At 37.2% G+C, this 24,915-nt stretch overlaps 1 protein-coding gene across 1 annotated transcript in view; it reads right to left on the bottom strand.

Moving 5' to 3' along the window:
- Positions 1 to 12,356: 12,356 nt before the first annotated feature.
- Positions 12,357 to 24,915, bottom strand: part of MCF2 (MCF.2 cell line derived transforming sequence) — a 94,866-nt gene continuing 82,307 nt past the window's right edge. The window contains 5 exon segments of the mRNA XM_059678633.1: positions 12,357 to 13,296; positions 15,821 to 15,921; positions 16,804 to 16,916; positions 20,573 to 20,667; positions 24,178 to 24,287. Coding sequence (XP_059534616.1) covers positions 13,256 to 13,296; positions 15,821 to 15,921; positions 16,804 to 16,916; positions 20,573 to 20,667; positions 24,178 to 24,287 — 460 coding nt within the window. The 3' untranslated portion in view covers positions 12,357 to 13,255.

The raw sequence follows: 24,915 nt of genomic DNA, 5'->3' as shown, positions 1-24,915 counted from the left end.
TCCATGTTCCAGATATTTCTTACTTCTCCCACCAAAACGTCAATATGTATTATATCAGATCCAGGATATTTGGTCTAGTCCATCACAAGTCCAACACCACACTCATAAAGGAAGAACACTGGAACAACTGACAGGTTAAAACTCATCAGAAACACTACTTCTTTTTCTGTAACTCTTATATCTGCATCCTTTATCTTTACAACTTCTAATCTCTAAATCAGTTTTTCTCTTTCTCTCTCTTCTTTTCCCTACACATAGAGGAGGGAAGGGAAGCATAATACTGTTTTACTGGTATGCACAATGATATATATCTATCAAACCCAGACTTGCCTTCAGTTTAGTCTTGGATTTGCTTATCTGAGCATAGGGATGAAGTAAGGTCTAAAGAACTTAGGGGGAAAGTTCCTCTCAGAGAGTCACGTTATTAAATACATATATAATGGAAGGGATGACTTATCAGAATAGTTCCCTAAGACCTTGTAATTGTATTGTTATGGAGGTCTGATTAGAAATGGTTCTATGAATTCAAATGACATGGCATTATAGCTAAGAAAGCTAAAAAATATTAACAGAAAGAGATCAGTTTGCAGTATAGAACTAATAGAGTCAGCAAGGAAGAATTCATCAGAGTGTCTCCAGTGCTAACCAGGGCTAAAGAAGTTTCCCAGATTAGAGAACAAGAGCATCATGTACCCCTAATTAGTGTATCCCCACAGTGGAGAAGGGTAGAAAAGGCTCACAGACATAAGTTATTCCAATGAGCCAACTAACTCCTCGTCTTCTGGTTTCATGCCCACCAAGCACCTTTTGTTTTATTATAATCAGGCTTTCAATATTAAATTTTCTAGAGAGTTGCTAACCAACCAGTACAAGTACTTCAATCTGTTAGACAGAATATTTCCTTTTATGAATTAATAAACTGATGTTTTGGGTTCAGACCTTGGCTTTTTTAAATTTGGTTGATGTGAATCGGTCACCCCAGCCAAGCCACACTATTGCTGATTTCTTACAAGTTATTCCAATTAATACTCTAGTTTTTCAAAATAAATATCAATAAATGTATTTTTAACTTCTCAAAAAGTGTTGTTTAATCATTCACAGAAAAGGATCCCAAACACTACATTCAGCAAAGCAATCAAAAGAATATGTACAAAAGCAATATAACACATCAGAGATTTGATGCTTTGTTAGCACTCAGCTTTTATATGAGGTAGTGTGGAGCCACCTGGGACAACTGAGTTTAAATAGCTGAGAATATGGTCTTGAATAATTCAATCCACCTTTTGGCTTTGATTTCTCCATTTGCATAATGAAGGTGTTTGACAGATGCCCTTCAAAGGCCCTTTTTGACCTTGATAATCTCATTATATTCCTTTATTTAAAAATATTCAAGGGATTACTGTGTACCACACACCAATAGTGTTCATTAAATTTGTGAGTTACATATTTTGAGAGTTAACTAAAATAATGTATGTAAAATGCTTTGTCAGTGCCTACTACATTACTACACAGTAGATGCTCAATAAATGTCAGCTGAATCTGAATCCATGTTTATTCCAGAGTAGGAATGAGTCTTGTATTGAGTGTCATGAAAAGAGGCCATACTTAACTAATGAGTGGGATTGAGATTTCATGAAAAAATAAGATAAATCAGTTCTTCTATTGTTGGTTAAAGGAGGGAAAGAGGGAGGAGACACTAATTGCCCACCTTATGTTTAAGGTGGATACTAATTAATGCATGCAAACTAGTTACTTCAAATTTGAATGACTAAAGGTCTGTAGACCCAGTGCTCTGCAATCCATAAAAGTGAGCCACTCTGGCCTTATTGCCATGGAAACCACCCATTCCTTACAAAGGCAGCAGTGGTAGCATGGCATTACAGTTTCTGTGCCTGGTCTACCCTGTGGCAAAGAGAGAGCTCCTGGGCCCCTAACTCTCTAAGCCAATTATCCATTTTTCCATGAGCTTGGAAATGACTGAATTGATCATGAGCCTCCTGTAGCATGTTGCCACATTAAAAATATGGGTCCTGTAAGCCCATCAAAGAGCCAGCAGCATCAGAGCCAGGCCATCACTACCGAGGTCCTAGGACAGCCATGGGCAAACTACAGCCCGTTTGAAATGAATAAAACTATTGGAAAAAAAGACTGTACCCTTTTATGTAATGATGTTTACTTTGAATTTATATTAGTTCACACAAACACTCCATCCATGCTTTTGTTCCGGCCCTCCGGTCCAGTTTAAGAACCCATTGTGGCCCTCGAGTCAAAAAGTTTGCCCACCCCTGTCCTAGGACATTTGCAGTCATATAAGAATCATCAGTACTTTCAAAATCTCTGTAGCTACTTAACCTAAATGGGCTGAAGCATGCTGCTGCAGTATTGGAAGGTACAGGTTAAAATAAAACTCTTGCTGAGTGAAGAAAAGTGTGTTAATATAGTGCAGTCATTTTAACTTGCTGTTTAAATATAACTGCTTTTGATTCTTTCTGAATATTAGTTGCTTAGTGATGATAGGAACTAAGTACAGTCCAATTTTCTCTGCCAAGGGAAAAAGAATGGGTTTTTCTCCCCAACTCTCTTTAACCATGACAGACCAGGTCACAAAAGTGCTTCATTATAACTTTGCAACAACTTCTGAATGCAATCTAACAATATCCGATCTACGTATGTCAGAGCTGCAAAGGCCCTTAGACACTATACAGACCACTCTGCCCATTTAACAGATGAGGACATTGAAGCCAAGATAAGGCCAGGCTCAAAATAACAGTGGCAGAGCCAAGATTAGAACTCAGGTCTCCCACTCCATACTATGAAAGTGTAGTGCTTTCAATTGGAGCACTGTCTATATTTTTAGAGCAGCTGGGGAATTCTGCATTGGTGGTAATCCCTTCAGCGAACTAGAACTGAAAACTGCCTAGAATTCTCAATAGTGATAACTGATAAACAGGTGACCAAATTAAGAAGACCAACAGATAGCCTGAAAAGCAGAGTGGCAGTCAAATAACAGACTGGAGCTATCATCTCTGACTCATAGCAGGAACTCAGTAAATACACGTGGAATGAGCCTATGCTGCTGGTGTCTGGCTTTTAACCCAGCTGAGAGCACTGTCAGATGTTACATTTGACTTCTAGAGCATGTTTGTCAGTGTCATCTGGCACACAGTCATTCAAGCAACATTTCAACTCACTTCATTGTAACTCTACTGGGTAAGACATATGCAGCTCAGAGACAGTAGGCTACTCCAGAAGCTATTGCTTGAGGTTTGAAAGAAAGCTTCAAAAACCCACTGGAGCTGGGATTCTGACAATGCAGTGCAGATGTGGGTGACTAGGAAACACATTTCAGCGGTTAACAGGCCTGTCTGGGCAAAGCACTCAGAATCACCGCTCCTTTTGAATCTGAAGCTTATGCCATCTCTAAATCTCATGATTAAAACTACAAAAACAATCATGTTCTGCAAACTATGGAGGCTGCTGATGAGAGTCACAGTAGGCAAAAGACTGTGGCATCCCTATCCTTTTCAACCAGTACAGGTACATAGATCACTCTACTCATTTTCTCTAATAGTACTTTCAAGGCAGACCATTTTCACCCTGTCTTCAGGGTTATGGCTTGCCTTGAGATTGCCAGAGTTCCTCTCAGCCTCTACTATGGATAAAGTTATCAGAAGGGAAGAACAGCAAGGAGACCCTTTCTTATACATATAAAGTGGTAACGGTTTCTGGAAAAGGACCAACGTTTCTACACACTATCACAAGACAGTAGTATTTCAAACTACTGGCCAGATCAATTCACTCTGGTAGGAGAGTTAACCCACTTAGTTGAGAGATGAATAAAAATAGGAACAGAGATAGTCCTGATTCTAAAGACTTCGTTTTAAAAGGTTGCTTCAGCTCACAGCCAGTTGGCCTGGAGGTCAAATCCGGCCAGTATTACCTACAACAATCTAGGCTTAACTACAACAAGACTGAGCATAAAGACCACTAGGGGTTGCACCAAGAAAGCATAAAAACTGCGGAGACAACGAAACAGGACGCAGATGTCAGAAATGGAAGATATAGAGCTCAAAACCACACTTTTAAGGTCTTTCAATAATTTTCTAAAAACTGCCGATAAATGTAGTGAGATCCTCAAGAAATCTAATGAGACCCTTGATGTTGTGATAAAGAACCAACTAGAAATTAAGCATACACAGACTGAAATAAAGAATATTATACAGACACCCAACAGCAGACCAGAGGAGCGCAAGAATCAAGTCAAAGAATTGAAATGTGAAGAAGCAAAAAACACCCAACCGGAAAAGCAAAATGAAAAAAGAATCCAAAAATATGAAGATAGTGTAAGGAGCCTCTGGGACAGCTTCAAGCATACCAACATCAGAATTATAGGGGTGCCAGAAGATGAGAGCAAGATATTGAAAACCTATTTGAAGAAATAATGACAGAAAACTTCCCCCACCTGGTGAAAGAAATAGACTTACAGGTCCAAGAAGCGCAGAGAACCCCAAACAAAAGGAATCCAAAGAGGACCACACCAAGACACATCATAATTAAAATGCCAAGAGCAAAAGACAAAGAGAGAATTTTAAAAGCAGCAAGAGAAAGAAACTCAGTTACCTACAAGGGAATACCCATACAACTGTCAGCTGATTTCTCAACAGAAACTTTGCAGGCCAGAAGGGAGTGGCAAGAAATATTCAAAGTGATGAATGCCAAGAACCTACAACCAAGATTACTTTATCCAGCAAAGCTATCATTCAGAATTGAAGGTCAGATAAAGAGCTTCACAGATAAGGAAAAGCTAAAGGAGTTCATTACCACCAAACCAGTATTATATGAAATCCTGAAAGGTATCCTTTAATAAGAGGAAGAGGAAGAAAAAAGTAAAGATACAAATTATGAACAACAAACATGCATCTATCAACAAGTGAATCTAAGAATCAAGTGAATAAATAATCTGGTGATCATAATAGAATCAGGGACATAGAAAGGGAATGGACTGACTATTCTTGAGGGGGAAAGGGGTGTGGGAGATGTAGGAAGAGACTGGACAAAAAATCGTGCACCTATGGATGAGGACAGTGGGTGGGGAGTGAGGGCGGAGGGTGGGGCGGGAACTGGGAGGAGGGGAGTTATGGGGGGAAAAAAGAGGAACAAATGTAATAATCTGAACAATAAAGATTTAATTAAAAAAAATAAAAGGTTGCTTCATTGCAATGTTAAATATGAGATCCTAATCTATAAAAAGTTGCCAACATAGTAAATCTCCTGGATGCTCTCATTCTTAAACTTTTAGGAATCCTGTAGTATTTAGCTTCTCCAGATCAATAACCATGAAGTGGCTTAAGTACTGACCTCATGAAGAAAAAGAGGTCTCATGATGTATACATTACATGCTTCAGTAAATATCTACATAAAAAATCGACTTCCCTCTTGGAATATATTACAAAAAATAAACATGCATTTTCATATTGAAACTCAGCTCAAGAATGCAACAAGTCTCTGAGAAACGCAGTGCATGCTTGTTAATGATCCAATGTATAAATGAAAAATGCTATTACTGACCACATCAGTGCAAAACTTAGTCATCTAAGGTAGGAATGAGATAGTCATCCTGAACACATTACGGAATATGCCATAGGAGAGGAGGCAGACAAATATAGAGAAACCTCCTACATCCATTTCCTGCCAAGGATATAAAAAGAAGTTATCACTAATTTCCAGTAAATGTAAAAAATATTAGCTGATAAGGCTATAGTTATAACCCTGGCATTTTCCTCTCCTGTTAACATTTATTGCTTTTGTGTTTGTGTTCTCCAGAGCTGTATTAACCTCTCTTGTCTATGCTTTGAATCTTCATCTTGGTAGGTATTTTGCTGTTATACTTTGTTTTTGAGTCAGCTCTTGGGTTTCATTTGGATTTTGAAGTTTTATATCTGAATTAAACTGTCATTCTTGGCCGAAAAGATTTAATTTCTGTCAATACACCTCCAATATTTTTCACTGTCCATACTCTCTTCTATATGCTGTTTCTAGAGTTCTAGATGATCATGCTTAAGATCAGAATCTCTGCTTACTTAGTTTAGAAAAATGTCAATTTAGATAACATATGTACTAAAAAGATAGCTACACATTACCTAAAGTTGGGTTATATTTCATAAATCTTAGCACACTCCAAAAAGGAATTCTACTGAACACTTCCTATGGTCTTAGCACTATATCTGTTTCATAAGACAGAATCAGTGGTATGCTGGAACAGGCTTTACAAACTCCTAAATGCCAATTTTGCACATCGCTTTCCAACTCCCAGTTCAAAGACTTCATGTCAATAGTTTCAAATCTGCCATGGTAGAGAGATTTACACCATATATATTGACAAATGCTACAAATACATGCTATTAAAGAGACCCAGTTGTTTAACATTTACCAACATACCAATGAACACAATCTAATTATTTGACTAAAAATTCATCGTTTTAATAGTCCTGCTACTCAGTTATTATGAGTGGGCACTAAATACACTATAAATTAAAATGTAAAGTTGTTTAAGGAAGCTAAATGTTCATGAGCCAAAAATATTGAAAATCAGACCTTTAAAATTGTTCTCAGATGGCAACAGGTAGTTATTTTATTCTGTAAAATAAAACATTTCCTTAAGTGCAAATATTTCTCCTGCACAACACTTTCACACATTGTTAAGTCAATGAAGGTTTATTCTGTGGTAGTTTTCTGCTGGTATGTTAGTTCATAGTAATTTGTAATTTATTTATAAAGACTGCAGAAGTGTTCTTAACTGTTATTTTCAGATGGCATAAAGATTTTAAAGATTTCCACAGGCATGTATGAAAGGTAAGTTTGGCACAGGGTTTTACTACATTTCAGTCATCGGGGACAAGGTATTATATTTTACTTTTCCAGTACTGAATTAAGGTAAGCAGAATTGTTTAGTGTAAAATGTTTCAGACATATAAAAATATACAGAGAATAATATCACGAACTTCCAAGTATCAACACTCATCCAATCCTTTTCTTCCCCCACTCATCCTTAATTTGGTGTTAATCACTCTCCATCATACCCACATACCTTTACTATAAATTACCCATTATATTTTGTTTTACATATTTTAAAACTTTACAAATGCAATCATATTGTATCTATCCTGCAACTTGTTTCTTGTAAGATTCACTGATGTTGATATGGATAGCTCAGATCATTCATTTTAATTTCTATCTAGTATTTGATTATATGATATGCCATGATCTAGTTACCTATTCTAGTGTCCATGGTCATTCATGTTGACTACAAATGATTTACTCTTGCAAACAATTCTGCTATAAACATTCTGGCCCATGCCTCCTTGAGCACCTGTCAGTGTTTCTCCAGTGCAGATACTTAGGAGTGAAACTGCTCAGCCACAGAGCATTCACTTTGACTTCACTTGGTATTAGCAAATTGCTCACAGAGTTGTGACAATTTATGCTCCTTGTCGCAGTGTGGAAAATTCTTCTTGCTTCATAATCTTCCCAATAGCTGGTGTTTTCAGCAATATAGTCAGATTTTTAAGCTACTAATATTCATATTTTAAAATACCAGCTTTGCGAATTCAGTGATTTTATTTTTTTTTGTTTTATTGCTTAAAGTACTATTACAAAGAGTATTACATATGTCTCCTTTTCTTTCTCCCCTTGACTTTCCCCTAGCCTCCCATACCCCCCAGTGTCTTGTGTCCATTGGTTATGCTTATATGCATGCATACAAGTCCTTCGGTTGATCTCTTTCCCATCCCCCCAACCCTCCCCGGCCTTCAGTGATTTTAAAACTAGTTGTAAATGTACCGGTACAGTCTAGTGGCCTCCCTGGGGTCAGTAAAGAGATCATTTTAGCTTCTAATATTAAATTTCAAAATGGCCACTGTGTTTTTCCCCTTTAAGTATTTTTATTATGGTTGAAAAATTAGAACCCACTTAGTTAATAATATTTTATTTCTTTTCATTTGATTTCTCTCATAGCTTGCCATATAAAAGAGAATAAAATGGGCAAAGGACCTAAATAGATACTTTCCCAAACCTGATATATAGAAGGCCAAGATTCATATGAAAAAATTCTCAAAGTCACTAATCATCAGAGAGATGCAAATTAAAACAACAGTGAGGTATCCCCTCACACCTGTCAGAATGGCTACCATCAACAAATCACAAGTGCTGGTGAGAATGTGGAAAAAAGGGAACCCTAGTACATTGATAGTGGGAATGCAGACTGGAGCAGCCACTATGTAAAACTATATGGAGTTTCTTCAAGAAATTAAAAATGGAACTGTCATTTAACCCGGTGATCCCACTTCTAGGAATATATCCTAAGAAACCATAAACACCACTTAGAAAGAATATAAGCACCCCTATGTTCATAGCAGCACATTTTACAATAGCTAAGATTTAGAAACAGCCCAAGGGTCCATGAGCAGATGAGTGAATAAAAAAAACTGTGGTACATTTACACAATGGAGTACTATGCAGCTTTTAAAAAGAAACAACTCTTATATGTATGAACCTGGAGGGTATTATACTAAGTGAAATAATCCAGTCAGAGAAAGGTAAGTATCACATGATCTCACTCATATGTGTAATCTAATGCACAAAATAAACTGATGAATAAAATAGATTCAGAGACATAGACGCATGGAACAGACTGATGATTTCAGAGGGAAGGTGGAGGTGGGAGTGTGGGAGGGGAGTGATTAACCAGGGAACTTAAATGCATATATGCATAGGCCATGGACACAGACAATAGAGTAGTGAAGGCCTGGGAGGGGCAGGTACAGGGTGTAGGGGGTCAATGGAAAAAAAAAACCACACAAACGAACAAAGACATCTGCAATACTTTCAACAATAAAGATACATTACAAAAAAAGGAGAACATTCACTATCAAACTAAGATAAAAACTATTACATAAGAAAATCTTCAGCACATCTAGCTCTCATGCTTCAAATCATTCTGACTTTTTCTCCTGCTCCATTATATTTTAATTTCTTCTTCAGCCTGGTTGTATTTAGTTGGTTATTTTCATAATAATTGAGTTAGTGAGCCTATCTCACAAATACTTAAACAAAACGTACCTTTGAAATGGTTTACATTTTATTTTGGTTTGGGTATAAGGAAAGTTTCGTTTAGCTTAAGGAATACATCCTCACAAAGTTCAACTTCATTGGCCCTTCTCAATATAACATTATATTGTGTTGAAATTATCTCCTCAGAACTTAATGGGCTAATTTGTACATATGAAAATGAGATTATCAACAAATATTATGTAGACCCTCACCAAGTGAAAGGTAAAACTTGAATATGTCATGAGCCTTACTACGGAAAATATATTTTGAACTAAAATGGAATTATGTTTTTTAAATGGCCTGTTGTCACTTTTATTAATTTCCTTTTGTACAATATAAAAGGTTCAGGTTTTGTCTTTAATACTGTTTTGTTCCCAAGCATATTGCTGTCCTTGGGCAGGCCCCATAAGACTAATTGCAAACTTTCTATTCCAAATCAATGTAGGGAAGGGTACTGAAATGTCATAAAGCAGGGGTCCTCAAACTACGGCCCGTGGGCCACATGCAAATACAAATATTGTATTTGTTCCCATTTTGGTTTTTTACTTCAAAATAAGATATGTGCAGTGTGCATAGGAATTTGTTCATAGTCTTTTTTTAAACTATAGTCCGGCCCTCCAACGGTCTGAGGGACAGTGAACTGGCCCCCTGTTTAAAAAGTTTGAGGACCCCTGTAATAAAGTGATTTCTTTTAACAATTAAATGCTTGCGACATGATTCATTAAGCACACTACAATCTACTGCCCCTATGGGAAGCAGATTCCTGTGGTTTAGTATATTGATAAGCATTATTATATTTAATAATAAGCATTTTCAAAGAAATTGTGAAACTGAATTGATTTCTGACTAAACCCAAAACAGAATCATTGACCTAATTTCTCTTCAAGTGGAGCATTTCTTTTATACACCCTTAGACTTTGAAAAATACACTGAAATTTTCTCTTTTCATAGCCCAGATGTCAGAGTGGCTTTTATAACAACTCTCTGTTCTATATTGTGAGATTCATACATAATTTTGTTAAAATGTCAACAATAACATTACTTCTCAGCCAACATAGGAATAAACACTTAAACAGATTTTAATTTTCATTGATTAACTAATTCACTGATTGTGTTTCCTCCAAAGAGCTCAAAATAAATTTAAAGACAAAAGAAATAACTGACCCTGTGATGGGATGCTCATTAAGACATCTGAAACAAACTCAGTTTTTAAATAATGGAAGAGGAAACCAAACCAATTTGTTATATTTTTGTCTCCTAAAAAATATTAACACAGAAGTTCTGGAACCCAAATACGTTGTGGAAGAAATCATTAAGTATGGCAAACTCAGCTACAAGAGACCTTCGGAAGCAATTTCTCAGAAAACAACTGCAGGTATCTAGATGTTTTCCAGGTATCCTTGAGCTCGATTATATGGAAGATTTTTTCAGTGTATGGAAATATCTACTCATAAATATGGCTATCTAACCCCAGAAACCTCATTTATTGTTATCCTAGATTTGGGTGAAGAAACATTTTGATCAGAATATTTTACTCTCATTCTAGTCAGATATCTCTATCTCTATCTTTCTGGATCTCTGTCTCTCTCAGGGAATTCTCTAATTAGGCTAAAGATTAATATTTAACTCAAAATACTTATGGTGCCTTTAAAACGTATCCCTAGTAATTTAAAGGGAAAGAGTTTTCAATATATAATTGATACTATACTAAGCTGGATATTTTTAATGTGGAATCAATGCTGTTACATTTAGATTGTAATACATTTACAATGTAATTAAATTTGAAGACTTAAAGGAAAATTGCTGCTTTTTTATAGTAACACATTTATAGCCCAGCAAAATGAACACAGTGCAGTTACATATACAAACTTAGCATTCATTGTACAGTGATTAAAACATTAAAAGACTATAACTGTATGTTTGAATCTATAGAATTCTGCATTGTCTTAAATGATTAAAATCCCTAGTTTAATACCAAGAAATTAAAATGTTTTGTGCAGAAAGGCATCATTATTCAAAAAATTTATTAATTCTGTCTTCTAACCACAAGATCAGTACACAGGAGAAATATATTTTAATTTCATTTTGTTGTTATTTTTGCAGAAGCATTAAGTGAAATATCCAGTATATGGCCATTTTCATGAGTGAGTTAAAAATCAACCATCATAAACTCCAGCAAGTATATATTACAAGATTTATAATTTTCAGGTCCTTTGAATAAAATACAACTGGTTTGTTATAGAAATTGTTACATCAAATGATACTACTGGCATAAACTATGATCTTGATATGACACACAAGCCTATTTAAAAGACCAAGTACTTATGTATTATATAGTTATTGAATTTATTGTTTATTTAACACATTTCATCAAAAAACGTGCACCTTTTTCCATCAAAAAGTATGCCAACTTGATAGTAAAACACACAATCCATGATTCAAAAGGCAGCAATTTCAAACCATTGTCTTCAGTGGTCCTTGACTGCCGGGGTCCAACCCCAGCAGGTCCAGGGGTCCCCAAAGGTGTGGATAGAGTCGGCGAAGAAGGAATGACACAGAGGCAGCGTTCAGGTGATCATCATAGCCGGGTTCTCTTGTCAGGATCTCCTGCCAAGTTCTGGTCTGGATCTCCAGCGAAGTTCTGGTCTGGATCTCCAGTGAAGTTCTGGTTAGGATCTCCAGCCAGGTTCTGTAGCCATGTTCCCTCGCTAGGTTCTCCAGCCAGGTTCAGTCACCAGGTTCTAGTCAGTTTCTCTTGCCAATTTCTGTAGTCAGGTTCAGTCCAGGATCTTTTGCCATGTTCTCTCCAGCGAAGTTCTTCTGTCTCTAGAGAATGTTCTGTGTAGGTTCTGTGCCTAGGTTCTATCTCTATTGGTTCTGTCTTATAAGTTCTGTCTCTTGCTGTCTTGTTACATCTGTATTTATACCAGTTGATTCAATCCTATCAATCTCTATTACAAAGGTTAGGGCGTTTCTTATCTCCATTCCAGGGAGTAAAGATTATGTAGCTTAAGCATGATTGTTTGTAGTTAAAGTGATTAATTACCCGCCTGGCACTTAGTTAAAGGGTTTTATTCCCTCCCTAACTTCAGGGGAAAATCCCTACCTGGGGAAACAACCTTTCTCAGAGAGGAGACCTTGGTTAAAACACATAGTGCCAAGAAGGTGAGCAAACATATTAAGAACAGTATGCCATATATGCCAGGTCCTTTGAAACAGCAAGGATGGACCGGCTCCTGGCACTTGACATAAAATACTCCAAGCAAAAATTCAACGTTGCATGCAAAAACTGGCCCTGTGCTTTAAAACAAGTCATCACACTGTTTACATACGTAAAAGAAAGACAACTATACATGTATCATTTTCAAAAAATCCTAGGATGAAATATAATATAACTAAAGAAAATTTTTACTAGAACAGATTTTTCCAGAAAATTCAAAAGCAAGTGAAGACACTGGAAAGTAGAACTTTGTTACAGGAACACATCTTGTGCATATATGAATATTTAACTTAAAGCTGTAACACGTGGGTCTAAATTGCAATGCATAAAATGTAAACTTAACACATTCTAACCATAGGATTTTTAGCTTTGGATCTTTTTAAAACTATAAGACAACTCTAAAAACCCTAAATACCAGTCAAAGTGCAAAAGAGGTCCTTCAGAACATATCCCTTTGGTATATTATAGTCGCATAGATAACAAAATTAAATAATAAAATAAACTATTAGTTAAAGAAGTGGGTGAAAATCTCTGATTATCTCTTCTCCTCTTTGGATTTTTGTTTTGTTCCTGAAAAGTTACAAACGAAATTACAGGTAAGGCTTTTACCTATAAATGTTCAAAATAATTGATTTCCAGGTTTTTTTAGGTGGAATCTGAATGCATGCCATGAAAAACCATACTTGGAAACAAAGTAACACTGCACTTTTCATCTGTGGGGAATGGAAGGTGTAAAGATACTTGCATGAATGAGACAAACTATGAATGACCACGTCCACCTCAGTCCTGAGGAAATTCTGTGAATGCCATGGGCAGCAAATCATTCTGAGTCTTGTGCTGTTTATCTGAAATATTTTTAAGAAATATAATCTAGTCACACCATCAAAGGAAATCTTAATTTTAAAAGTCTATTAATTCTCCTTTAATTCAAGGGGAACTTAGTTTCCTTGAGTTACTCAGAGCAGCATCTACAAAATAATGAAGAAAGATATTAATATTCAAGTGACTTTTAAGACCAAAAATGTTGCCTGTGCTATGATTTCTAACACTAATAATAATGTACAAGATGGAATCAGTTAATTTAAGGGAAAACGTGACTCATTACAGCTACATAATTGGCTTTTGAAAGTATTCCAAATATTAGCCTCTTAGATTTTATCTTATTCTAACAAGTATAAATGTGTAACACTGTAAAGTGCTTGATTCAACATATGCAATGTTTCTTTGTATTTGTTTGATACTCTTCTTTTCCAGTTAGTGTTTTCTCTGCCCTACATAAGAAATTGTTAATCACTTAGCCATGAAGATATTGCCTTTTTTGGTTTTATAAGTTTTATTATTCTAGCTTTTATATTTAGGTCTATGATACAACTCAAATTAATTTGTGTGTATGGAGTGCAGTGGAGGGATGGAGGTTCATTACTTTTTCTAGATGGGTATCTAGTTGCTCCAGCACCATTTGATTAAACAACCTTCCTTTTCCCATTTAGTTGACTTGGCACCTTGATTGGATGTTAATTGATTATGTATATGTGTGTCTACTGAAATCTCTATTTTTCTACATGACACTATATTTACTGTAGCATTGTAGGGTATTGAAATCAGGGTATGTAAGTCTTCTAAATTTTTGAGATTCTTTTTAAAGTTCTTTCCCTCTCTGTGTAAATTTTAGAGTAAACTTGTCTTTATTTTTTTTCCAAAAGGGCCTGCTGAGATTTTGATTGCATTAACTCTACAGGTCGATTGGGAGATAATTGACTTTTTAACAACTTTGAGATTTCCAATTCTTGAACATGGTATACTAGTATACCATGGGTCATTTTAAATGTATCTAAGCAATGACTTCTGATTGTCAGTATAAAAGTCTTAGATGTTTGTTGTTAGACTTATTTCTATTTCATGTTTTATATTACCAATGTAAATGGCATTATCTTTTGAAATTTTATTTTTAACACTTTGTGGTATGATATAGAATTAAATTTTCCTTTGTATGATGACTTTGTATACTTGGCCTTATAAAATTCATTTATTACTTCTAGTAGGGGTTTTTTTTGTGTGTGGATACCTAATGATTTTGTACATATAAATGATCTGCTAAGCACAACAGTGTAGCCTCTTCTTTTCTAATCTTTTTGTTTATCTCTTTATTTTGAATTATGGCACTGGCTAGGATTTCCAGTATCAATGTTGACTAGAAATGGTGAGAGTGAATAATATCCTTGGCTTCTTCCAAATCTTAAAGGAAAAGCTTTCAATATTCTATCATTAAGTATGATGTTAGCTGTGGTTTTTCACAAGTGTACATTAGCAGGTTGAGGAAATTCACTTTATTCCTAGTTTGGTGAGATTTTTTATCATGAATGGTATAAAACTTTGTCTGGTTCTTTTCTGCATTTATTGAAATGAGTACATAAATTTCCCCTTCATTATGTTAATATGGTGAATTACATTGAATTTTAAGTGTGTAATACAAATATTTAAAGCTATTTATTTTCTAGCTTCCTTAGTTGCATCCACAAATTTTGATATGCTCCATTTTCATCCAACTTGCAATAATTCTAATTTATCTTGTGCTTTTACTTCTTTGTCCCATGTGTTTAGATTTATGTCATTTAATATCCAAATTTTAGGGATTATTGATTTCTAATATAATAAAAGCAAATAAAAAGTGAATCTATTTGTGGGGTTCCCATGTGAGCCAATATTTATATTGAGCCCTATCAACCTTAGATTTTATTTTATGTCATAAATGAAATTTGGAACCAAATAAGTTATTCCTGGTCTAATAGATCCATCTAAACACAATGTATCATTACCTGGAATTCAGATACAAATCCAAAACTAGAAATTCAAAGGAAATATGTACATATAATAATAATAAACTTGTTCACACACAAGTTCACAAACAAGTCTGTTTTCTTTTTGTGTGTGTGCTGCCTTTTTATAGACAGCTCAGTATCACTCGCTGTGAAAATCTACAAAAACATTGGTTTGTATACATAAATTTTATTTGACTTTTTTCTTAAATAGAAATGAACATTAGATTAGTTCTCATTGCTTCATACTGCCTTCATATATCAAATCTTGTATACAGATACAGAGAAGTGTGCATGTGTGTGTGTGTGTGTGTGTGTGTGTGTGTGTGTGTGTGTGTAGCAGGAACTTACCATAAGGAAAGAACATATTCTGTGAACTGAGTAAAAACACACTGGTAAAGCATTCTTGGATAGTAAAGCTGATACCTTAAAAGTATTTTATCAGTATTTAGTTCTGAAGGATCTCTTGTAAGACACCACAGTATCGGAAACTTTCAAACTTATCAACCTTGTAAGAAAGAGTTTAACATGTTTATTAAATCCTAGCTAACATAGTAGGCTTGCAACTTTATTTCTAAGTGCAAAGAGGTTCTTACCCTATGCCAATTGCATACTTGGTAAAACTTTAAATTTTTTAGCCTTTAAACAAATAGTATACAGTCTGTTCATATTATACCTGTAAATTTGGCATTCTGAAACCTACAGTCACCAATTTAAATCTTCAGACTGTCCCCTGGAATCAGGTCTTCTTTTCTTCTGTTTAGATTTTTCACCAACCTAAATAATAATTTAATTAGTAGCCAACAATGGTAATATAAGCTAATAAAAAACAAAGACATTACATTGCATTGCAGCTCAAAATTTCACAAAGCTATTGCACATATTCAAAGACCTTCATGACACTGTTCTTGAGTCTTTTGCGTAACCTACAAAGGACTGAGGTTACTAGCAAAAGTGGTTATTATTTTAATGATACATCATTAATTTTCACCCTCCTATGTATACTCTTCCATCTTTAGGGTCAGAGTGCATGGTCAATGTAGCACTTCAGTTAAAATTATTGCACAATAAAATAATAATTTCATATAAATTTTCTAAGATTTATGGGAGCTTTAGTCACAGTCCTCTTCCAAACAATATTCCTTTTTGCTTTGGGTTGTCTAAAATTAAACAGTATATTTGGTCAGAACCATCTTTGCAATTGGCGCTAAATGAAGTCAAATGCATGATAGGATAAGACTAAAAAGTCAATATTTGAACTGATAGAGAAGTGTGACTATGTTGTAAAGGAGCAGAGCATAATAGGCATTCATTAAAAATGTGATTTGATGAATGAATTAAATTACCACATGTAATGCGATCAATAGCCATTACAAAGCCAGATGTATTAGCTAATGTCTGAGCAAAAGGTAAACCACAAAAACATGCAGACTCATAGCATTTCATTCTTTCAAAGCATATTTCACTCACCAAAGGTTAACATTCCTTTCAGTGAGCTATATAGGCATGGCTAAAGCAATGAAAATGAAACACTAATAAGAAATGTGATATTTCTGCTTCTTAAGACTGTATAACAAAGATACAAGTAAAGCAGAACATTTGATTAGATACCCATGTGCCCCAGGCGGAGGTCATCACAGGCATGGAGAACACACATACCACTGACCCTCAGCATCTTCATGGAGAAGCTGAATGACATCTCCATTTTTAATCAGGAGGTCTTCTGAGCCTCTTTTGCTGCAATCTGTTAAGGCTTTATATTTGCCTGCTGACTGAAAGGTTGTTTTGAAAAATTACATTATAAACTTGATTGCAAATACTTGCACAACTGCATGCTCTGTGACAAACAATTAGCACAGTACTTCAATGGTAAATGTGATAGCTGCAGCAGCTTTGCAGGAACAAACAAACATGAAGCAGTTTGTGATGGGGGAAAAAAGCGGAACATGTGCTTATTTAGCCTGAAGAACTCACTTTTATTTGCAAAAAGAGAGTTACACCATGAACTACACAGAAAATAACAGAGCACAACTAATTTAAGTTACATTAATCATAAGCATATATCCAGGAAAAAAAGAAAATTAAAATAATTTTAAAATACTGTTATTTGCAATCTGCTCTCATGAAAACTTTATCTTGGCACATACAAAAGGCAATTGCCCTAAACAAAGATTTGCTTATGCCCCCAAAAGGATTTCTAGGCTTTATACTGCTTGGCACAGGTAAAAATAATGGGTACAAAAATCTCTGGGTCCAATAGAAGCAGATTAAATGTTGTGCTTTACTTGACATTAGTCTTTTTGCAGCTTTATATATTTTTTAAAGAATTAAGGTGTGTGTTTTTTATTTTACAGAGAGAGGAAGAGGGAGAAAGAGAGAAACATTAATGTGAGAGAAACATTGATCAGTCGCCTCCCATACACACCCCAACTGGGGATCAAGCCCACGACCTAGTTAATATGCGCTGCCCAGGAATCAACCACCAACACTTCAGTGCACGAGACAATGCTCAACCAACTTAGCCACAGTGGCCAGGGGTGCAGCTATATTTTTAACTTGATTCATTAATAATCCAAGGCATACTGATTACATTTGGTTACAAAGCAGATTAAGAAGAAATAATATATCTCACATCCAGATGTATTCCAAGATATTTCAATCACAATATCTTACACACTGAATACATGACTTTAAAAAGTAAGAGGACCATAATTAATTTTTAAGGAAAGAAAAGAAATAAACTGTGATGTCGAGTCTTTGCACATCCAAAGGAATTAACTTAAAAACAATATCCACATCACTTGGGATGAATGTCTTTTGAGCAGTATTTTTACCAAATGGGCTAAGGAGCAGACAGGAAAGAGCTACTTGATATTTAATATAGTAGCTTCATAAAAATAGGAGAGCTAACCCCAATACCAGCTCTATGAGAAAAGCAGCACCCATTAGTTCTGACTTTTTTTCATTTTATAAAGTGAGGCTAAAAGAGAAGCTCATTGCAACCCATTTTGCTTTGGTGGAGCCTTCTTTTATTTGTATGCATTTAACTATTTTTTGCATGATTTTCTCAGTAGCACACCTTAGGGAATTATTGGGAGAAGAGGAAAACTAATAGGTTTTTCTACATTTCCATCCCCTATGATTAAAGCACTAATCAGTTTTGCACATTTGCTTTATTTTCTGACACTATAGGTGGGGAAATGCTTACTGAAGATGTTATCAGTTCTTGACAATCCCCTCATAGATTATCTATAGCAAATGTTTAAACCCCAAGTGGCTTCCCCTGACTTTTCACTTGCATCTGAACAACTACCATCCTTAATCAGTATTACTTAAAGAAATGGAAGTTATTTTTATTATTAGTCTAAACCAGTGGTTCTCAGAGTTTAGGAGATAGACCTTTGGGGGTTCCTGACACCCTTCTAAGGGTTTGCAAGGTCAAATCCAAATGAAGACATTATTTCCCTTTCACTCTTATCCTCTCACAAGTATACAGTAGTAGAGTTTTCTAATAACTACCTGATGTATGATAGCACAACAGACTGAATGAAAAAGCAGATTAAAGAGACTTGCAAAAATATTTTCTAACTAAATCTTGTGTTTTGAAAAATGTAAATTTTTAATAAAAATGTTATTTAAATGAACTTACAATGGGTTTATTAATATTTTTAAAGAATGAATAAATAACTATATTTCTTAGTTTCAATTTATAATCTGATAAATATCAATAAATGTAAACAAGGACTCTTTGGGATTCTCAATAATTTTTAAGAATGTAAAGGATTCTTACTTTAAAAAGTTTGAGCACTTATGGTCTAGACAATTAACTCTAGACAAATCTCCCAGCAACACTGAGCCTCAGTTTCCACCTCTGTCCATTAGAGGTAATAAAGACTGCCCTTCCTCTTAATAATACTATGAATATTAAATGGGAAATATTGTAAACTGTAAACTACTGTACATCTATGTTTATGGTCACTGTATTATTAGCAGAAAGAATATTCTGTTACTTTTTTGAAGAAAGCATTCAGGTCAATGCTCTGCAGCTTTGTGGTTATCCATGCCACTATTGCCATATCTCAATATTAAAACTGCCAAATTGATTTTGTTGTTCTGAAGGGCATCAAGCAGCAGTCCATTACAAAGCATCATTCCAACCCTCCAAGCTGGTGATGTCAGAAAATTGGAGATATACCCTAGTCCTAACATCCCTCTAATAATCCACTAGGATCGTAACAACATTGCAAACTACTTAAATAGCAAAAGTAAGTACAACACTTACTTTTACCTTAAAGCAATCTCCTTTAGTTTTAGGGGGTGACCTCTTGCTCCAATATGCTGGCATTTGGTATCATTAGCACATTTTTTAACAGCCCACTAAAATATATTCCCCAGATGTTATTAATGTGTAATGTTTATTTCCTCTATTTTCCAATCTGGAATCTAAACTTATTTTTTTTAATTTCTTTATTGATTAAGGTATTACATATGTGTCCTTATCCCCCCATTACCCCCCATCCCCCCCACTCATGCCCTCACCTCCCTGTTGTTTGTGTCCATTGGTTAGGTCTATATGAATGCATATACGTCCTTTGGTTGATCTCTCCCCCACCCTCCCCTACCTTCCCTCTAAGGTTTGACGGTCTGATCGATGTTTTTCTGTCTCTGGATCTGTTTTTGTTCTTCAGTTTATGTTTTCATTATATTCCATAAATGAGTGAAATCGTGTGGTATTTATCTTTCTCTGACTGGCTTATTTCGCTTAGCATAATGCTCTCCAGTTCCATCCATGCTGTTGCAAATGGTAAGAACTCCTTCTTTTTTACCGCAGGATAGTATTCCATTGTGTAGATGTACCACAGTTTTCTAATCCACTCATCTGCTGATGGGCACTTAGGCTGTTTCCAGATCTTAACTATGGTGAATTGTGCTGCTATGAACATAGGGTGCATATAAAATATATTTGACCCTTCTTTGTTCTTTGATTTTATCTCACATGCCTTGGTTGAAAACACAGTGGTGATGTTTAATTAAAGATGAAACTGTATGTAAGCCTAACCAATGGACACAGACAACAGGGGGGTGAGGGCTTGAGTGGGAGGTATGGGGGGGGTAATGGGGATAAGGACACATATGTAATACCTTAATCAATAAAGAAATTTAAAAAAAGATGAAACTAGTCAATGTATAGAGACTTGGAATAGATGACTATTCATCTCATCAACTTCAGTAGGAACTCCATGTATAGCACAAATAAGTTCTACTTACAGAGCAAAGTGCTTATTGAATGTTCATAATTGTTTTAAAACTTTAGCCCGTGGAATACACCACAAGGATACTGACAAAAGAATGCCCCTACATACTTCACCTATTTCATCAGTAAAACTGCCTTAAGAGTTTCTATTTATTTTAATTTGTCATTACTCACCAGTAGGGTTCTTTCTTCTCCATTGTCAACATAGGAAGAGGAAAAATAGTTGTTTGACCATGACTCAGGGCCTTCAGAGATTTCTTCAGTCCAAACTAAAAGAAAAACATGGAGAGTGACAGTTACTTAATGGTGTTGGTCCACTGAAAAACGTAATGCAGGAACAAACAAAGGAGAGAAGTAAAATTTACTATAATAAGCAAGTGTACAGTGGTCCAAGAATAGTATCTCCCTATAATAAAACCTCCAATTAGATTGCACTGTTTTAGAATTGCTGATATTTCAGAAATATCACTTCTTTTACTTATTAGGATGGTTTCAAGTTGGGGTTGGTGGGAGAGTTATTAAAAATAAATTAGCCGAAGGACTTGTATGCATGCATATGAGCATAACCAATGGACATAAGACACTGGGGGCTAGGGGAGGCCAGGGGATTGTCAAGGGTGGGGGGAAAAAAGGACACATATGTAATACCCTTTGTAATACTTTAAGCAATAAAACAATTAAAAATAAAATAAAATAAAATAAAATAAATTAGCCCTAGCCAGTTTTGCTCAATGGCTAGAGTGTTGGTCCACAGATTGAAGGGTTGCAGGTTCAATTTCAGCCAAGGGTGTGTACCTGGGTTGCAGGCTTGATCCTGGCCCTGGTCAGGCCGTGTGCACGGGAGGCAACCAATTGATGTGTGTGTCTCTCTCCCCTCTTTTTCTCTCTCCCCTTCCCTTCTACTCTCTTTAAAAATCAATGGGGGAAAATATCCTTCAGTGAGGATTAACAAACAAAATAAAAATAATCCTATACTAATAAAAGAGAAAAATGGTAATTGGCGTACAACCGATACCTTTTTCATTGGCTAATCAGCGAGATATGCAAATTAACTGTCAGCCAAGATGGCGGCTGGCAGCCAGGCAGCTGAGAATAGGAGGCTTGGTTGCCCCAGCGATGGAGAAAGTCAAGGATCCCCGCAGCTGCGGGGCTCTGAGCTCCTGAAGCAACAACTCCAAAAGATACAATGTTTCAATTATAGAAGCTAAAAGATGGCGGTTAATTTGCATACTCAGGCTCCAAGCAGAGCGAAGCCAAACAGCCCTGAAGCAGCAGGGCAGAGAGGCCTCAGGGCCTGGGATCAGCAGAGTCGAGAGGCCTCCCGGCCCCGGTGATCAGCGGAGCCGAGAGGCCTCCCGCCCCGGTGATCAGCGTAGTCGGAGGCCCCGCGATCAGCGGAGCCGAGAGGCCTCCCTGCCCCGGTGATCAGCAGAGCCGAGAGGCCTCCCGGCCCCGGTGATCAGCGGAGCCGAGAGGCCTCCCGCCCCGGTGATCAACGGAGCCGAGAGGCCTCCCGGCCCCGGTGATCAGCGGAGCCGAGAGGCCTCCCGGCCCCGGTGATCAGCGGAGCCGAGAGGCCTCCCGGCCCCGGTGATCAGCGGAGTCGGATGCCCCGCCATCAGCGGAGCTGAGAGGCCTCCCGCCCCGGTGATCAGCCGAGAGGCCTCCCGGCCCCTGTGATCAGCGGAGTCCAGAGGCCTCCCGGCCCGGTGATCAGCGGAGTCCATAGGCCTCCCAGCCCCGGTGATCAGCGGAGTCCAGAGGCCTCCCAGCCCCGGTGATCAGCGGAGTCCAGAGGCCTCCCAGCCCCAGTGATCAGCGGAGTCCAGAGGCCTCCCGGCCCGGTGATCAGCGGAGTCCAGAGGCCTCCTGGCCCAGTGATCAGCGGAGTCCAGAGGCCTCCCGGCCCGGTGATCAGCGGAGTCCAGAGGCCTCCTGGCCCGGTGATCAGCCGAGAGGCCTCCCAGCCCCGGTGATCAGCGGAGTCCAGAGGCCTCCCGGCCCCGTGATCAGCGGAGCCGAGAGGCCTCCGGGCCAGGGATCAGGGGAGCCGAGAGGCGTCCTGGCCCTGGGATCAGCGGAGCAGCGAGGCTTCCCAGCACCGGGATCAGTGTGACAGGGTGCGGAGCCCCAACCCTCTGATCGGCCCTGCTCTGTGCATGATAGGAGTGGCTCTGCAACCTCCCTATGGACCCTGCCTTGAGTGTGACAGGGGGTGGTGCCCCAACCCCCCAATCGGCCCTACCCTGAGCATGACTGAGGGTGGCATCGCAACCTCCCAATCCACCCTGCTCTGTGCATGACAGGAGGCGGCGCCCCAACTCCCCAATGGGCCCTGCTCTGAGCCCGACCAGGGGTTACACCTAGGATTAGGCCTGCCCTCTGCCACCCGGGAGCAGGCCTAAACCAGCAGGTCCTTATCTCCTGATGGGTCCCAGACTGTGAGAGGGCACAGGCCAGGCTGAGGGACCTCCTCTCCCAACCCCGAGTGCACAAATTTTTGTGCACCGGGCCTCTAGTAAGTTAAATAATATTCTAGAGAATATTTACCCCTTCTTACAGAAAATAATTTCTTCCAAAATTATTTCCTGTAGCCTTTTTATTGGTCCATTCAATTAGCACTTATATCATTATACCTAGTAATATTTTTTACTTATCTCTCTTATTAGGCAGAGACTAAGTCATATAAGAGCCTTGCATGTTAAGATACAAATTAAGCAATCTAATGTAGGCAGAGAATTAATAGTATCACAACTTGGCCACATTAAACTGTTCATGTAATCTTATAACAGTAATGTCAACTTTCTCTGTCTTGGTTTCTACACCTGTCAAATGAAGGCATTGGTACTAGGCTCCCTCTTGACTGCTCTGGGGGCTATAGCACAAATGAGCTGATGGAAGTGACCTTTAAATGGATAACTGAAAGTTGAGCAATGTTATCATTACTTATTTTTCCTCAACTAGTAGAGAACTCTTCCAGATTAGGAACCATCATTATTACTGCATATCAGGCAATCTGTTAGGCATTTCTCCAGGGAGGTCTATGCTGTTGATCCCACAGTTGTTCAAGTGACCCTGCTGGATGCTTCTGCAGCACCTTGTGCTTCCCTTTCAAAATACTTTCCTCATTTAATTTTAACTGCTCGTTGAATTATCTTTCTTTCTTCCTAGCTTCATGGGGATAGCAGCTGAGTATATCTTAAACTTTATGCCCAGGGCTTTACACAATTCCTGGCACACAGACTATGCTATATTTGATGAATTAAACAAATGGTTTGAAATCAGTGTAAATAAAACAATTTGCATTAAAAACTATTCCAGGTATAAGAGACTCTATTTGTTAAATCTATGGCAGTTAAAGTGTGCATTCCTTTAAGCCAATATGTGTTTTATTCATCTTTCTATCTACACTGTGTAGCAGGGGTTTCCAGACTTAAAAATGCATCAGAAACACTCACATGGATAACTGTACATCACAGATGGCTGCATTTTTCTCCCAGGATTTCTGATTCAGAATGCCCCGGGCAGAGTCAGAGAATTCGCCTTCCTTACAAATTCCCAGGTGATGCTAATGCTCTTGATGCAGGGACTGCACTTTGACAATCACTGCTCTGCAGTGCCCACCAACATCTTGCAAATCCAAGACATATAAGCCTTATAAAAATATTTTAATTTAGTTTTCTTTATATAAAGATAATAGATGTGTAGATTTTCAAAATAACGAGAGAAAAGAATGTGCACAATCATGAATCTAATCTTTTGATGACCATGACACATACCTGTATTTGCTTCTGCCTGAACTGTCGAAGTTGCCTCATGGACCCCTACCACAGTGCTGGTGTGCTCTGATTTAGTTATCTCGGGAACAATAAAAGCTTGCTGTTGCCTTCTGAAATAGTAAATACATAAAAATAAGTGAGCTTTTACATAGCCAAAGAATAATTAGAAATTAAAAACGGTATTTGTTCTACTGATACCAAGTGTCAAGAACATACTCTTGAGAATCCATTCAAACAGAGCTAACTCTCCCTCATGTAAGTCTGTGTGGTAATAATTCATAACATATAAAAATTTAAATCCTAGGATCCAAACCAGCAAGGTCTCTCTTTAATATGCAAGGAAAAAAATTACTCCCTTCTTGACCAAAATCAGGTATATTGCTTAAAATCCCCATAGTATATAATACTGTATATTTGAAATTTGCTAAGAGGTGGATCTTAAATGTCCTTACCACACACACATACACACACACACACAACACACACAAAGATAACTGTGTGAGGCAATGGATATGTAAATTAGCTTAACTATGGTGACTATTTCACAATGTATATGTACTTTAAATCCTCAAATTGTACTCTTTAAATATATAAAATTTTAATTGTCAACCATAACAATTATGTTGAAAAAATATAAACAAAATAATCCCTGTTGCTCTGTGAACTTTTAACCTTAATCAATTAAATAAGATGTATGTAAATGACAAAACTTTACTCTGATTAATACTGTTGAATTTT

The sequence above is a fragment of the Myotis daubentonii genome, chromosome X (assembly GCF_963259705.1).
Source record: "Myotis daubentonii chromosome X, mMyoDau2.1, whole genome shotgun sequence".
In the NCBI taxonomy this organism is placed as follows: domain Eukaryota; kingdom Metazoa; phylum Chordata; class Mammalia; order Chiroptera; family Vespertilionidae; genus Myotis; species Myotis daubentonii.
This window is presented reverse-complemented; position numbering and strand designations above follow the sequence as displayed.